This window comes from Rhinatrema bivittatum, chromosome 9 (assembly GCF_901001135.1).
Source record: "Rhinatrema bivittatum chromosome 9, aRhiBiv1.1, whole genome shotgun sequence".
NCBI lineage: Eukaryota > Metazoa > Chordata > Amphibia > Gymnophiona > Rhinatrematidae > Rhinatrema > Rhinatrema bivittatum.
The window spans coordinates 246,254,907-246,272,104 of NC_042623.1; the positions used below are offsets into that span (position 1 = coordinate 246,254,907).

The window sequence follows — 17,198 nt, forward strand, 5'->3', positions numbered from 1 at the left end:
CGACAAATTAGGAAATTTCGTTAATTTGTGATAAACGAATGCACATCTCTAATGTTTAGTTTGGGTGAGGGAAATAATACACATAGATGACATTTTCAAATCTACACACAATAGGGTAGATATTCAAAGCTGGCAATGTAAGAAACTTAGTACCTGATTCACTAAGGGTTTTTCCCACAGACACACAATGGCCTTAGCCAGTTACACTAATCTGACTATGTTACGATATATATTCAGCGGCACAACAAAGTCACTGAATATACCCTTATATGTGCATTCTTCACTGGATAAGTCTACCCGGCTAAGTTTAGACCTGCTCTATGGGGCATCTCAACTTTGATGTAAAACATATGCGGCTAACTCCAAATATCAGTATAAGTTAAACGGCTGACTCGCTCTACTCCCGATCCGCCTAGTATTACCCTACTTTGTTGTGTGTGTACTTTTATCCATATTAGGGACTTATACGGCTCAGTGGTGGCCGCTGAACTTGGGCACATATTCAGCAGCCACTAATTAGCCACATAGTTTTCACTTATCCGACTAAATAGCATTGAATGAGCTTTGAATATCGTGCCCAATAAGCATAACTTTCAAGCAACTCTGTGCACCCCATATATGCATCCATGCCTCTCCATGCCGCATGGAGATCCGCTACAGCATTTTATAATCTGCGTGTATCAGATACACGCAGATTATAAAATATGCATATGTCTACCCCTAACATATATACATATGTTTCCTTACATGTGACTATCTGCAATGCATTGAAAGCACATTCTTTTCCTATGTATTTTAAAAACATACGCATCTATATTTTAGGTGTGAAAACAACTAGGGATGTGAATCGTTTTTTGACGATTTAAAATATCGTCCGATATATTTTAAATCATCAAAAAATCGTTAGGGCCACGATACAATACCAATTCCCCCAATTTATCGTTAAAAAATCGTAAATCGGGGGAAGGGGGAGGGCAGGAAAACCTGGCACACTAAAACCCCCTAAAACCCCACCCCGACCCTTTAAATTAAACCCCCCACCCTCCCGACCCCCCCCCCCCAATGCTTTAAATTACCTGGGGATCCGGCGGTGGTCCAGAACGGCGGCGGTCCGGAACGGCCCCCTCAATAGAATCGTGTTGTCTTCAGCCGGTGCCATTTTTCAAAATGGCCGCCGCAAAATGGCGGCGGCCATAGACAAAAATGATTCGACGGAGGAGGTCGTTCCGGACCCCCGCTGGACTTTTGGCAAGTCTTGTGGGGGTCAGGAGGCCCCCCCAAGCTGGCCAAAAGTTTCCTGGGAGTCCAGCGGGGTTCCGGGAGCAATTTCTCGCCGCGAATCGTTTTCGTACGGAAAATGGCGCCGGCAGGAGATCGACTGCAGGAGGTCGTTCAGCGGGGGTTCCGGACCGCCGCTGAACGACCTCCTGCACTCGATCTCCTGCCGGCGCCATTTTCCGTACGAAAACGATTCGCGGCGAGAAATCGCTCCCGGAACCCCGCTGGACTCCCAGGAAACTTTTGGCCAGCTTGGGGGGGCCTCCTGACCCCCACAAGACTTGCCAAAAGTCCAGCGGGGGTCCGGAACGACCTCCTCCGTCGAATTGTTTTTGTCTATGGCCGCCGCCATTTTGCGGCGGCCATTTTGAAAAATGGCGCCGGCTGAAGACAACACGATTCTATTGAGGGGGCCGTTCCGGACCACCGCCGTTCTGGACCACCGCCGGATCCCCAGGTAATTTAAAGCATTTGGGGGGGTTCGGGAGGGTGGGGGATTTAATTTAAAGGGTCGGGGTGGGTTTTAGGGGGGTTTAGTGTGCCGGCTCATGATTTTAACAATTTTTCACGATAGTTTACACACCCAAACGGCAACAATACGATTCCCTCCCCCTCCCAGCCGAAATCGATCGTTAAGACGATCGAGGACACGATTCACATCTCTAAAAACAACTGTAATTTGCTTGCATAAAATCCTGTTATATATATGGAAGTCGGTATATTTTAAACATGTGCACATAATTGAAATCACCAGTTTGCTGAAATATCCATCAGTTCACCCAATCTCTCTGCAATCTAGTTCTTCACCCTGAACTCCCCCAGTTCCCTCAGGCCTCCCACCCAACCAATAATAGACAATAGACAAGTCTGATATCAGATGTGCAAGATAATTAGCGGGTTGAATTACATGAATAAGTTCCCAAATGTATACGCGTCTCTTCTAAAATTGCAAATTGCACGTGAACATTTTGGCCCTGCACCAGAATGTCCCTTAGACTGCCCCCTTTTTTGCAAGCATAAATGTGCACACAAGACTGAAAATATGTGCATACTTCTGATGTTCAGGTAACAGCATGTACGCAAGTACTAACTACTTATGCATGTGTATGTTTTGAAAATTCACTCCATTATTTTCTAGAGGGAAAGTACGCACAGAAAAAGCAGGAGCCTGTCTGCTGGGACTTTTTCTCTGGGCAATTTTCCCTTTGAGTGGTATAAAATCCAGGGGTAACCAGTGCCCATTGACTTGGCAACAATGAGGACACTTATTTGAAGGGCAACAAAAATGGTTAAGCTGATTTGGAGCCAAGAACATTTTTATTGTATTTATTTGTTCATACATTACAGGTGCACATAATTCTAGAAAAGTAGTGTGACAGCAAATTAATGCATTCTAAGAGCAATAATTCAAAGACATTTTATTCTAACGGTAAAATAAGCATTACATTTTGATAAATATTCATTTAAATATTGCATTGATCTCCTACCTTGGCGATGATAGTATGAAGGATGAAAGAGGGATCCAGGCTTTCAATTTCAGTGGTATCTGCAGGAAAAACAGCCTCAGAGAGAAAACTGGGAATCTGTGATAAAGAAGAAACAAAGAGTTGAGCTTTCAGTATTTGATTTTGGTTTTTAGATATTTTCTAGATTTGCTTAGATACTGTAATTACAAATTGTTTTAAAGTGTGAGCCAGCTTTGCCTGTCACCTATTGCTCTATTTTGTTTTAGGATAGTAGGGGATGGACAATTTTTGGGGATCCTCTTTTGCACAACCCCATCTTTTTTGTAGGAAGGCTTACGGGGCTTATAAAAATTCCCCCTAGCATGTAATTTGGGTCTTTGCCATCCCCCAGGTGGACTGATCAGGAGGAGAGAGGATTTTTCTGCTTGGGAGTAGAGAAGATCAAGGAAGCAGCTTTGGAGTTTTGAGGATTTGTATTATTTTGAGATTGCCGTTGACATCAGCTGCTACAAAAGTGATTCCCATTGGCTTCTGGATGGACTGGATGTAGTGTTTTCTTCCTTCCGGTGAAGCAGTAAAGCAAAAGATTATTTACACTTTTGAATAATAGGACTAGGGGGCTCTCCATGAAGTTAGCAAGTAACACATTTAAGACTAATCGGAGAAAATTCTTTTTCACTCAACGCACAATTAAACTCTGGAATTTGTTGCCAGAGGATGTGGTTAGTGCAGTCAGTGTAGATGGGTTCAAAAAAGATTTGGATAAGTTCTTGGAGAAGTCCATTAATGGCTATTAAGTTTACTTAGGGAATAGCCACTGCTAATAATTGCACGGGATCTTCCTAGTGTTTGGGTAATTGCCAGGTTCTTGTGGTCTGGTTTGGTCTCTGTTGGAAACAGGATGCTGGGCTTGATGGACCCTTCGTCTGACCCAGCATAGCAATTTCTTAAGTTCTTATATTCTGATCATTCCAGAAGGAGTGGTTGGAGTGTTCTTGATTTTAAAAAGGGCACTCCAGCCACTCCTTTTTTTCCCACCTATTTTCCCAGTTAGTGTTGGAGTTAGGATATCCTACCCTAAGAGAGGAAAGACTACTTGATATGGATGAAAGTAAAAGGGAGCCAAGAGTCACATGGAAGAGAGGCATGGATGCAGAGAATATGTCATTTTTTACTTTGATTTTTCTCATTTTAGTTTTGATATTCACCATTCTGGCTTGGCTATTAATTTACAAAATGAAGTAAACTTTTGTTTTGAACACCAAGGAACTCTAAGACTCCACTTTGGATTGTGGGAGAAAGAAAGAGTGTGGAGTGTTTTCGTTTTTTATCTTTTTTATTATTCTGTGTTTGTGACCTCTCCAGCCTCTTTCCTTGGCACCAGTCCCACAGAGGAGTGACGATTTGAGGGAATGTTAGTGACCATAGACCATGTCTATGCCAAGGATCCAGGAAGTCAAGCTTCTCCCCACCGGATGAACCCCGGCAGTGTAGTGCCCCAAATGCAGCCATCCAGCGGTCTCACTACTTTTATTTTTGCTGATTGCTATTGAATTATATTTTACTGAGCCAATTAACTCAATTTCAATCAGAGACATAGAAACAAAGCGTAGTCATATCTCTCTACTGTGATGGTTTTTTAAGAAGAAAACATTTTTGGGCCCACCCAATGATTTGTTAACAGTGCTGTCTTCCATGCAAAAGAACCTGGGTCAAATTGCCTGCCCAGATCTTCTGCTACCCAGGTTGGACAAGACTGGGGATTCTGCAAAGGCAGCATTCACGCACCCTGAGGAGAGAGGGGGTGTCATAATTATGCAATGGCAACACTTAGGGGCAGTTTTTAAAAAGCATTTACATGCGTAAATCTGGGTTTTACGCATGTAAATGCACTTTACTCGAGTAAGTGGGCTTTTGAAAATTGCTACAATATATGCCATTGAATCGTCCATAGGATTTATTCGCATAAGTGCACTTTACGTGAGTAAATGGCTTTTGAAAATTGCTACAATAGTAGTTACATTTATGCGCGTAACTCCTTTGAAAATTACCCCCTTAATGACTGCATTTAGGGCCCATGATTACAAGATTCTGGAAGCAGAACCCTGATGCATGGCCCTTGGCTGAGGTCAGTCTCTGCAATGGCTGGATTAAGGGAGGGGATATAATCTAGGTGGAAAATTATATGTATGTATTTATGTATTTATTTATTTATTTAAAAGGGACTTATTGCCTGCACCCTTCAAGTTCGGGGTGGGTTATAAATGGTACAATCATAATAAAGCAATGAAAAAGCAAAACATATAAAACATTTATAGTCAATACAAAGCCTTGGTATTAGAGCCTGGATAAAATCAAATTAAAAGGAGGATGGAGATAATGGGGAGGAATAATAAGAACATTTAGGTTTTGCATAGATCTTTGAATGCTAGACTAAACAGATATTCTATAAGGCTTTCCTGAAGTCCTTATTATTAGGTAAGGATCTCAGGGTGGATGAGACCTGCAATGGAGAAAGCCCATTCATGGGTCACTGTGAGCCTGGTGGTTCTGGGAGAAGGTACTTGGAGAAGGAACTGATTTTTATATCTGATATTATGTGCAGGTGCATGGATATGTAGGGTGGCTAGTAACCATGGGTTTTTAACTTTGTATTTGAGACTGTATTGTGGACAGCATTTTGTATTGTATTCTCCATTGTAGAGGTAACCAGTGCAAGGAAAATAAAACTAGTGTGATATGTTCATGTAGTTTTTTTGTTAGTTAATAGATGGACGGCTACATTTTATACCAATTGGAGAGGCCTGATGGTAGATTGAGGTAAACGGAATAAGAGGGAAATAAAATAGTCGATCCTTGTAAATATTAGTTTCTGGAGAACACTTCTGAAGGCACTTGGTTCGAGTAAAGGCTTAATATGCTTAAGGAGATTAATTTGTAGAAAGCAAATTCATGACTGATTTAATGTCTATTTCCATATCTAGTTTGGTGTCAAAAATGACCGCAAGATTTTGAGCATGTTGAGATATGTGAATGGTAATATTGTCAATGGAGATGGTGTTTGGAATGTCATTGAATGCAGGATTTCCAAGGATCATTTTTTTGAAAGATTTAAGCAAAGTTTATTGTACGTCAACCATTTCTTGAGGGAAGTTAAACAGGGAGACATGAATTGAGTTGTAGATTACCAATTCTGCCAAGTTGGAAAGTAGAATTGAATATCATCTGCATAGAGATGATAGAAGAGACTCAGAGTTATGAGCAATTGGCAGATTGGAGAAAGGTAAATATTAAATAGTACAGCAGAGAGTGCTGAACCTTGTGGGGTTCCAGTATTCATTATAACCCATGATAAGGTGACAGAATTTATATGTATTTGTTGAGACCGGTCCTGTAGATAAGACTAAACCAGGAAGTAATTGTACTGGTTAAGCTAATGCTGGTATTGCAAGAGAGTAATATCTCATGTTTGATGGTGTTGAAAGTAGCAGATACGTCTAGAAAAATAAAAATATATAACATACCAGAGTCAAATCCTCAATGGATGACATCTGTGCTAGATAGTATGGGCCAGATTTTAAAAAGGCCCGGCAACATGCATAAAGCCTCGGGATGCATGTAAGTCCCAGGGCTTGCAAAAAGGGCGCACATGTTATAAAATCGGGCGTACATGTGCACGTGCCGGGTAGTGTGCGCACATGTAGGCCGCAGCGCGCTTCTATTAAAATCTACCCCTATAAGTGTTTCAGTACTATGGTGTGATCTGAATCCAAATTGATATTGATCAAGTAAAGAGTGTTTATTTAGATACTGAGTTGCTTTAGAGCCACAGATTCTATGATTTTAGAGAGGAATGGAAGTGAGGAGATAGGATGGAAATTACTGTAATCAGCATTGGAAGTTGTGGATGTCTTTTGTATTGGTACAATGGAGGTGTTTTTTAGAGAATCAGGTAGAACACTCGTAGGCAGAGAGGAATCATCAATCTGGTTGATGGGTAAGGCGATGTCACCTTTAATGAGTTTTAATAAAACTGTTCAGCAGGGTTTTAGAGGGCAATAAAAGGACCTCATTTTGGAGATTATTTGTAATATTTTGGTACTTGCTACCATCTCAAATGTATGCTAGGCAGTGTTGGATATGTCAGGGGTTGGATATGTTGCTGTGGGAAAATAATTTACTATATTTTGAATTTTGGAGTAGAAATAGTTTCCAAATGCATTACATAATTCATGAGGTGAGTGTTCATGATTTTTTTGTAATGGATTTTATAGATTAGAATAGTAGTTTAGAATAGTAATTTTTCTTAACTAAATTGACAACTGCTTGATAAAGTATAAGCTGTCTATTAAAAAGATCTTGACTCAAAGGTGCTCTACGTTTCTTCCAAGCATACTCAGATTTATTTTATTTATTTATTTGTTTTTATATACCAATGTTCGTGGAATACATCACATCGGTTTACAATACAAATATAAACATGCAGTTCGAACTATAAAATGAAATACAAAGTTTTGTTAAAAGAAATAGTAAAGATGCACAAATAAAATTTTATATAAAACACATAACAGTATATATTAAAATAGCTAGGAAAAAGAAAATCAAGGGAGATGGGATTAATGAAGCTCCCTCTTATGCAGGGCTAGGGTATGAGTGTACCATGGTGTGTATGATGTTCTGCTGCGAGATAGCTTTTTTTAGAGGGGCTATTTTGTCCATTGTGTTGGATAAGGCCAAGTTGAAGATGTTAACCATAGCATCAGTGGTGTTCCCAGGGAGGTTGGAAATTCAAGGGAGGAAGTTGTCTTTATGAATTGCTGGACAATGTGGTCTGCATGTAGATATGATAAATGGGTGAGTTGGAGATCGGATAGGATGAGTTAAACCTGATCACAGCTTTGATTAGGTAGTGGTCAGCCCAAGGGATAGCAGAGATGGAAATTTTGGTTTTGTCAAAGAAGAATTTTGATGGATTAAGGAAAGTAGGTCTAGGGTATGACCAGCCCTATGAGTAGGGGCATTAAGAAATTGTTGCTAGTCATATGCATTCATGGCACTAAGGATGAACAAAAGGATAGATGCCTGATGTCTTGTAAATTTCTTTATTGAAGCGGAGACACAAATTTTGCCCGACTCAGGCCGAGTTTCGCCGTTTGAAAACGGCTGCCTCAGGGGCTTGTATTCTCTCTGATTCACAATTAAAGTAACTGTATATGGAAGGTCACATAGAGAACTATGTGACCAACAGCATTATCTGATCTCATGAGCGTGTTCACGGTGAGATCTCCACTTGAAAAGTCAAACATTCTTTTCAAGTGGAGATCTCACCGTGAACACGCTCATGAGATCAGATAATGCTGTTGGTCACATAGTTCTCTATGTGACCTTCCATATACAGTTACTTTAATTGTGAATCAGAGAGAATACAAGCCCCTGAGGCAGCCGTTTTCAAATGGCGAAACTCGGCCTGAGTCGGGCAAAATTTGTGTCTCCGCTTCAATAAAGGAATTTACAAGACATCAGGCATCTATCCTTTTGTTCATCCTGACGGCTTTTATAGATCGCCTTCCTTTGTGCTTCATGGCACTAAGGAAATGTTCTGTAGAATGTGACATAGGGATTTGGTCTACATGCAAGTTGAAGTCACCTAAGATAATGGTTTTCTCAGGGGAAAGGAGAGACGTGAAGTATTCAATTAGGAGTAGATTTTAAAAACATACGCATGCCCGTGTTTTTTTAGTTGCTGCTCCTCCTCCGGAGAAGCAACTTGTGCGAGCCAGCCAATTGCCGGTGCGTGCTTCCCTAGCACAGCGGCAAATGTTCACTGTGCTGGCTCCTCCAGCCCCGCCCCTCCCACCTGGACTGCCCCTTTTCTTTGGCTAGGCTCTTGTGCATGTAATAAGGGTTACGCATGCAGCTGTGCCCCTTTTAAAATGCATGCAGTGCGTGCAAGGCCAGGTCACACGCATAGCCCTCATTTTTTACGCATGCAGACCATTTAAAATTAGGTCGCTAGAGGGGAACAGTTGTGAACCAAAAGTCCTGGGGGACATAGACTAGGCAGAGATTGATATCATGACTAGTAAGCAGCATGGAGGAGGTATGTCGACCTGGGTTTGAGAGAAAATAAGAGAGAGTCCATGAAAAATTATGTCCTCTGCCGCGACAGCGAGTTAGAGAAAGATGGTGATAAATATAATCTTGAGGCAGCATTGGTTTAACAGAGAGATGTCACTGTCTGAGATCCATGCCTCTGTAGTGCATAATCAATCAGGTTTGGTAGCTGATAGCATGTCATAGATGATAGAAGCTTTCTTGGATATGGAGCAGACATTAGTTAGTAGCAGAGTGACGGCAGTAGAGGCAATTAGTCATTTTGTAGGGTGAAGCTGTATATTAATTAAAGCAGATCTCAGTCTGGGGAGGCATCATCTTGGGTGGAGATCTCCATATTGTCCTTGGTTGTGATATTTATGTCTATGCAGAGTATAACGATCCAGGCGCGATACAAACAGGAGCAAATAAAAGTCAAAAAAAGGGGCATGCTCCTTTCTGTACTCTCCTTCATGCCCATGGGAAAGGTGCACACCCCACCAGTGTGAGCACCTCCAGCATCCTCGGCCAGAAGAAATAGGGCCATCGCCCCTGATGATGTCAATTGGGGGGGCAGAACTTCCTCCGCTGAAGCAGGAGCTCTCTTGGATGGTAGCAGATCTGAACCAGAGGGAAAGGTGGATGCTGCGATGGTGGATGGCACAGTCCAAACAGAAAGGTAGGCAGACAGCAAATGAAGAATCATGGCACCAGACCTCGGGCCTGGTTCCATCTGAGCTGAAAGGAGAAGGAGGAAAAAAAATAAAGGAAATTCTTTTCCATTTGACCTTATCCCTTCCATATGCTTTAGGATCCTGATAAAGAGGATCCATTGATGGCAGAGAAAAAGCCATCTGCTTTGCATTTTCTTTGTACGCTAAATGGTTTAATCTTAGCACATCCGGAAAAGGTCTCAATGCCGCACATAGCATACCTCTTTTCAAATATCCTTCACTGGCAGATGAGAAATATTGGACAGGCTAAGTATCAGCTTAAAAAAGTAATTCCCGTTTCACTTCAGTCAATACAAATGACAGAGCTATTTCATGAATCTGCCTTCATATAATATTCATACAAAACCTATTAAATGATATTAAAACATTTGTTGTAAGCATGTGTACTGTGGACACTCACTACTTAATCCCTACCTGGCAGCTAGAATATGATTTAGCTCTTTGTCAGATCTATCTTTGATCATTTGTAGAAACTCAGTAGCTGAGGACAAAGGGGCTAAGTCATACTATTTGCATGGTCATTCTTTCTTTTTTTATGACATTCACTCAAATGGCCATAGTGGACAATCATACTGAAACATCACTTGAGATGCATGGTCAGTAGGAGACCACACAATTAATATGAAATGAGCAGAAAATGACTTGTCTGGCATGTGGATTTATGGGCAAGAATGATATTTGAGTTCTGTTAGATTCTTCGTTTCAGAAACATAACAGGCTCTCATTTTCAAAAGGATTTCTTCCATCCTGTAAAAAGATGAGATCACAAGGTCTAGAAAACACATTTATTTTTTTTTCTCACATACACTAGAAAAAATAAATGGCAAACTGCAAATATAGAACATTTATTCATCTATACAAAATGGATATAAAATGAGGAGCACCAGAATTGCTTTAAAGCTACAGTAGAAAGTTCTGAGGTTGATAATGCTCTTTGGAGTGAATTTTAAGACAGTTGCTCACATTGAAAGGCCCATATACACGAGTATATGGGCTGAGCATGAGCAACTCTTATTTTAAACCCAGCAAATTATGTGAGTATATGTGCATGACCGTGCAGCAGAACATGCAAAAAAGTTGTGGATTTTGGGCAGGGCAGGGACCTTGCAAGGCAGGGCCAACATTTCCACTCATAGATTTTTGTCTGAATTATGTATGTTTTATTTGTAAACCGCCTAGACGGATAGTCCTCTACCCCTTTGTGCAGTATATAAAACTTTTAAATAAATAAATAAATAGATAAATAAATAAATTTAAATCCAATGAATGCAGCTCTCTTCGGGCTGTTACTTATGCATATTTACTTTTCTTTTTCAGATGTAAGTCAGGATTATAGCCAAAAACTGACTGGGTGAGTGGTCTGAGTAAACCGGGAGGGGGGATGGGGGGAGCGTGCAGGCTGAAGAACCAGAAGGTTCTTGATAACCTAGAGATAGACTGGGAAAAAATGGTGGACTAAGTGGTCAAACTGGTTATTTCCTTAAGACGTACATGTTTTAAAATGTGGTCACTTGCGACAAATCCTAAGGAGAGTTGCTAATAACATTTCCTCACGTAACAACTTAAAATTAGGAGCACACACATGCACACTAGGCTTAATTTAAATAGTAAGTGTGTACTTATGCAATTTAAAATTCCAGTTGTATATGTTGCTCGCAACCACATACGCATTTATGTGGGTATACGCGCGCTCATTTTAAAGTTACTGTCCCCTGCAACATGAAGATAGCAGATGATAGAATCACTAGAGAATTAATTGCAAACCATTGTATATAGGGATATATACACAAATTTCTTTCATCTTTATTTTGTATTTTTCAGAGACTTTTATTAGTTTGTTTTTCTGTTTTCTTTTTTTTGTGGTGTTTTTTTCATTTAAAGATAATACTGCATATTATTAGCAAACAGGGTGCACTACTTGCAAACAGGGTACACTATTTTGCAAATAGTGTGTAGTATTTTCTAATAGTGCACACTATTTCCCAAAAATGAAAAATTGGGAAAATGTTTAGCTTTTAAAAAAAATGTTCAGTTCATTTGAAACAAAAGTAAGATGGGCTCATTTCTAACATTTTACACATACTGGTTGATTTTACACATACTGCGCCGCAGCTGGGAGATATGTGCGTGACTCGGCGCGGTGCACACCGCATGGAATTTAAAACACACACAGGTATGCTTGTATCTGCCACTATGCACACAAATCATAAAAATCAAAAAAGTGGAGGAGTTGGGCAGGGTCTGGATGGGGCATGGATGGGTCGTGGTTGGCAAAATTTGTAAAATGAAGTTAGCGAGTATTTATGCACACAAGTATTTATGCACACAAGTGTAACTTTACTTCTGCTATGGACATTGTGTAAGTCAGGTAACAAAAAATATAGGCTAGTCAGCAAGGTTATAAGAGTCAGGCCTAATAGGATAAGTTAGCTAAGGGGATTAGGAAGTCCTCTCCTTTACTGGGGCGAACTGGGAGTAAATTGGGAAAAAGAGCTATTACGTCGGCATAGCTACAAAAAGTTTCCCCACTTACACACTCGAGGCAGCATTTCCGTGCACATGCACGTATCAATATAAAATCATATGCACATGTATGCATGTATAGCTGATTTTATAATACACACAAATACATGCGTATGTTATAGAATCGCCACGTCCATGCACCGGCAAATGCGCGCACATGACTACGATTCACCTTTTTTGTTTCAAATTAATGCTGCACATCCCTATTGTATACCGCATGTAATACTTTCCATTATATGTACACTGTCCTTTAGCATTTTTGTTGTATGTCACTCAGAGTTCTGTCAGGTAAATGAAGCAAGTAAAAGATTTTCTAAATAAATAAGTAAACATGGTATGCATATTACTAAAGACTGCAGGAAGAGTCACCATTGTGGAAACAATAAAATAAGAATTGGGAACGCACGGTATATATATATATATATAGCATGATAAACAACCACATTTTTCATTAGTAAACACCATAGAATGGATTTTCAAAAGATTTAACTCTCTAACTTTGGCCTTAATTTACTAAGGCTTTTCTTCCATTTTGTGTCTATGGAGAAAATGCTTAGTAAATATGGTCTTTGGTTGTTAGTTGGTGAAATCTAACTGGCTAAAAATCCCTCCTTCCCCCTACTGTCTAAATTTGTCAGGCGATATGGGAAAGATGCACAGATTTAGCTGAACAAAAAGGGGGCGGGATAGAGGCATTTCAAGGATGGGGTTTAGATTCAGTCTGTTAGTGCATATTTTCAGTGCTAAACTGGCTAAATCTAGTTGAACTACTCTGATTGCACAAATAGCTTACTTAAATCTGTTGTAGCCTGTTTTGGTGAATTTTTAGCCACAAACCTAGTTGGTTAGGTGTGACTGAAATTTCAGCTGAAGATAACTGGGTAAACTTAGTTATCTTACCCGCTGAGCAGGCTTATGAAAATTAACCCTGATACTAATAGAATAACTTGAATCTGAATCACAATATAAGATAACTGGGGGATACCTAATATGATCTTATAAATTGTCAAGATTCACTTGGTGTCATTATTTACTGTAGTACAAAAGATAATTATTAGGAAATTATTTTTAATATGGTAGTTTCCTCCTGGCCCTTTCAGATTCCACCTCAATTAGAACTGGCCTCTTTTAGGCTGACACGCCACAAGCCTTCATTAGCAACTCTCTGAGTGGAGTACCCATTTTTATCCCTCTCTACCCTGCTCTCAGGCCCTTCCATTGCATTGAAAGCCTTCAGCCGGGGGTTCACCACAGAATCTAGTATGTGTGCTTCTTGAGTTGACCACTGGTCCCCATTATGTGATGGCTGAGATTCCCATCCCACCAGGAGCAATGGATGAATGCTGCCCCTGCAGCAACTTCAGCTTTAGATGGGCCTGAGGAGCAGAAACTGGACTCAGGGATCAACCCTGCATCACATGCATGGCAGTCCACTGAGCCATCAGGCCAGTCTAATCGTTAGATTTAACTCTATGAAAAACAATTTTTTTCCCCTGTGGTTTAAATTTATGGTCATTTAGAGAAGCTTTCTATCATCTTCCAGCAGGTACAGAATGTCAGACGATATCATGATTGATGCTGCATAACAGAAAGCCTGAAACTGAGTGAAGAGATTTACACAGAAAGGGGAAACCAATAAGGCAGGCATAGGAAACGTGAACTTAAAAGCTTTTTTTTTTTTTTTTTTTTAAATGCTACAGGTTTTAATAGTAGCACATTCAAGATGGTGTGATTCAAATCAATACTGTGAGAGGATAACTTGCAAACCTATTCGCAATACTGCACGTGTGCATGTAAGTGGACACTTGGAGATTTATCCTCGTAGTTTATTAACTGCATAGTAGGAGCTGCGCAGTTTATAAAATACCAGGTATTTATGCTCCAAAAGCATGTGTGTATATTTCAGAACACATGTATATTTCGACTGCAATGAAAGGGTGAATTTTTAAAGAGTTACGTGTGTTAAAATTAGCATATATGTGCGTAAATAGCATCTACTCGTGTACATGCTATTTTATTAGCATACGGACATTTCAAAGTATGTTTTTTGTTTGTATTAACAATCTGCTTAACAGGTGATGGGGTCATTTGGAGCCTTTTTGAATCGGGTGGTTCTTTGGTTATAGGCACATGGGCTATTGGAATGCCCTACCTCCTATATTATTTTAGAATCCTTCACAGATACCTCCCTTTGAGTCATGCGCTGCTGAGCAACCTTCGGCTTCCCTTTTTGAAGGTTATTGCCAGCAGCCTGGGGCCACCCTGGTTAAGGATGAGTCCATCCTTTCCAAATAAGCTTCCACTTCCCCCAGAATGTTGCCCGGTTCCTCTTTCCTGCACCATTGTCTCATCCAAGCATTGAGATACCGGAGCTCTGTCTGCTTCTAGGATCCTGCATGCGGAGCGGGGAGCATTTCAGAGAATGCAACCCTGGAGATTCTGGATTTCGGCTTTCTACACGAGAACCAAACTTTGGCTTCCAGAATCTCTCTCCCACACCTTCCTACAGTAGCAGGAACAGAAAGAAACACCACAGAAAATATCATAGAATGAAATATTTCTGAAAAAAGTGCCAAAATTCATCTTCTTTTCTCTTTTTCACAGTGGGCTTGATTTAAAAAAGTATTTACATGCTTAAAATTGGGTTTTACATGTATAAATGCACTTGACTTTATCCATGTAAGTGGGCTTTTGATAATTGCTAATATATGCCATTGAATTGTCCAGAGGATATTAATGTGTAAATGCACTTTACATGTGTATATGGATTTTTTAAAAAGTGCTACGATAGTATGTTATATATATACATATAACTCCTTTTAAAATTCTCCTTTAAGTGTCCAATATAAGCGCACACATTTTTCCATGAAAAAGCGCTATGGAACTTTTGGTGAAAAGTTTTAAATATAAGAACAAGGTTAACGTTCAGCATGGCATGTAATTTTTCTTGCACAATATTTTTTTGTGGGATATTTTTTTTTTTCCCTTTTAGAATATGCAGGAAATGAAATCCTTGGGCAATTACTTTGTCATTTCAATAGTGTGCAAGCAAAATGACTTGCAGGTTGTTTCTACTACTTCTGAACTACTTTTGCTCAAAAGTAAAATTTGGCTTTTTGAAATCACAGGGAAAGTAGGCAAACAGTCCGACAGGCTGATCTTTATATTCTACTGTCTGTCTTCTGCAGCTTTCTCACCTTTATGCAAACTCAAACACACCTCCACTTCCCCTTTCCCAATTTGTTTCCTTTACAGAACTTTGCAGATTTGCAAATAAGATTAAGTACCACCATATCCCCCACAGTAAAGAAATCAATCATTTACTTGTATATTTCAGCAGCAACATTCTTAACTCATTGGATGAAGGGAGCATAGCTCTGGAAAGCTTGTCGCAAATGTGTTGTTAGTCCAATAAAGAGGTAGCACATACAGCTTGTTTATTGGTTTGTATTTCTTGGCATTTTAGATACATTTAACAATCATGAATGTTGACCACTTCACAGAATGCTAGTGAAGGCTTTCACATCTCTTGGTATTTTATACCCTTTCCAACTATTTTTTATTCATCAAGTAATCAACTTTTCACCAATGAATTGGTTGCAATTCTGCAGAACATTATGAATTAGGAAAGGTCTGTGTATAAATGTGGTCATTCCGTAGGATACTTGCAAACCTGTGCACTGTAAGATCACATGGATTTCATTAAGAGGTACATCCTTGCAAATTGTTGAGAGCTGTGATATTTATATATAGCTGTCCCTCTCTCAAAATGTACTTTGAATTTCCAATAAGTGTTGTTAAATATCCTGTCTGAAACTATTCATTTATCAATTTTGCTCCATATTGTTCTATCCTTATTTACATTTGGTGCTATAAAAATTTTATTATGTTCAATTAAAAACTTCTGGGAAGACACAGAAAGATACAAATATTCATATTTTTTAATATGAAAATTATGCAATGCATGTAATGTCTACTTTATGTTTCTGCTACCATAAATCTCAGCAGCAATATATTTTATAGTTGCAAATGCTATAAAGCACAAACTTATTTCCTCACATGCTGTGGGCCTGGTTTACTAAGCTTATTTCCCACAGACTGTGGAAAAAAAAAATCTTTGAAAATCAGGCTCTATATCTGATTTTCACTTTGTATGTTTAGTGCTTGTGAATGGCATTGAATTTATTGCTCTGTAGAATGACACCCTCTGTTTATCTCCAGGCCAGAAACTGTGTGGGTGTGTGACTAGCCTTGCTCAAATACTAAATGACTTCCCATTTTACAGAGAACAATACATTTCCATGTGGATGCAAAGACGATTCATTTGTAATGCTTAATCATTTCTGTATGACTTTAACAAAAAGAAAAACATGATAAAATTGCAAAATTCTGATGCTTTTGGGGTAGATATTAGAAAGGGTATTTTTATAATCATTCAATTTTTTTTAATATGATTATGATTTCTTTGCACACGTTAGCAGCTCATTGAAGATATCATAGCAAAATAAGAATTCTGAACAAGTCAAATGATTTGTGGTTATGGTGTTTATATTTGTAGGATGTTCAGTTGCTGGTATTGACTAGATTTATTTCTTTATTTATTTAAAATGCTTATATACTTGGGATGTGCAATCGTTTTTTGACAATTAGGAAATTCATACGATATTTCTTAAATCGTCATGGATTGGGAAACTGATAAAATGATTGCATTTTCTCCAAATTTTTGTAAAAAAAACATTTTTCGGCTTAGTGCTCACACTAACAAAAAACTGTTGGTTTTTGTTATTTTTTGTTACTTTTTCTTATTTTTGTTAGTGCATGCTAACCCCGTTAGCGCGAATTAAGCCGAAAACCGATTTTTCATGAAAAAAAATGCCGATCCATGGGAATACGAGATTTTCCCACAGCCCCATGAACCCAAAAGCAGAAATGATCGGGCACCCAATGCACATTTCTATTATATATACCGCACTCTACAAAGATTACCTGAGGTGGTTAACAGAATAGAAAAACATACATTATCTAAAAATTAAAATTTACATGAAGCAAAAACAAGAAAAACACAATGGGGTAGATTTTATAACATTCGCACGCGGCCTACATG

General features: G+C 39.2%; 1 protein-coding gene across 1 annotated transcript in view; it reads right to left on the minus strand.

Annotated features, from left to right (window-relative positions):
- NAALADL2 (N-acetylated alpha-linked acidic dipeptidase like 2) overlaps positions 1-17,198 on the minus strand; it is a 1,070,337-nt gene that overhangs the window by 27,775 nt on the left and 1,025,364 nt on the right. Inside the window, exon 11 of the mRNA XM_029617369.1 lies at positions 2,766-2,861. Within this exon, the coding sequence (XP_029473229.1) occupies positions 2,766-2,861 (96 nt within the window). The remainder of the gene's footprint in view (positions 1-2,765; positions 2,862-17,198) is intronic.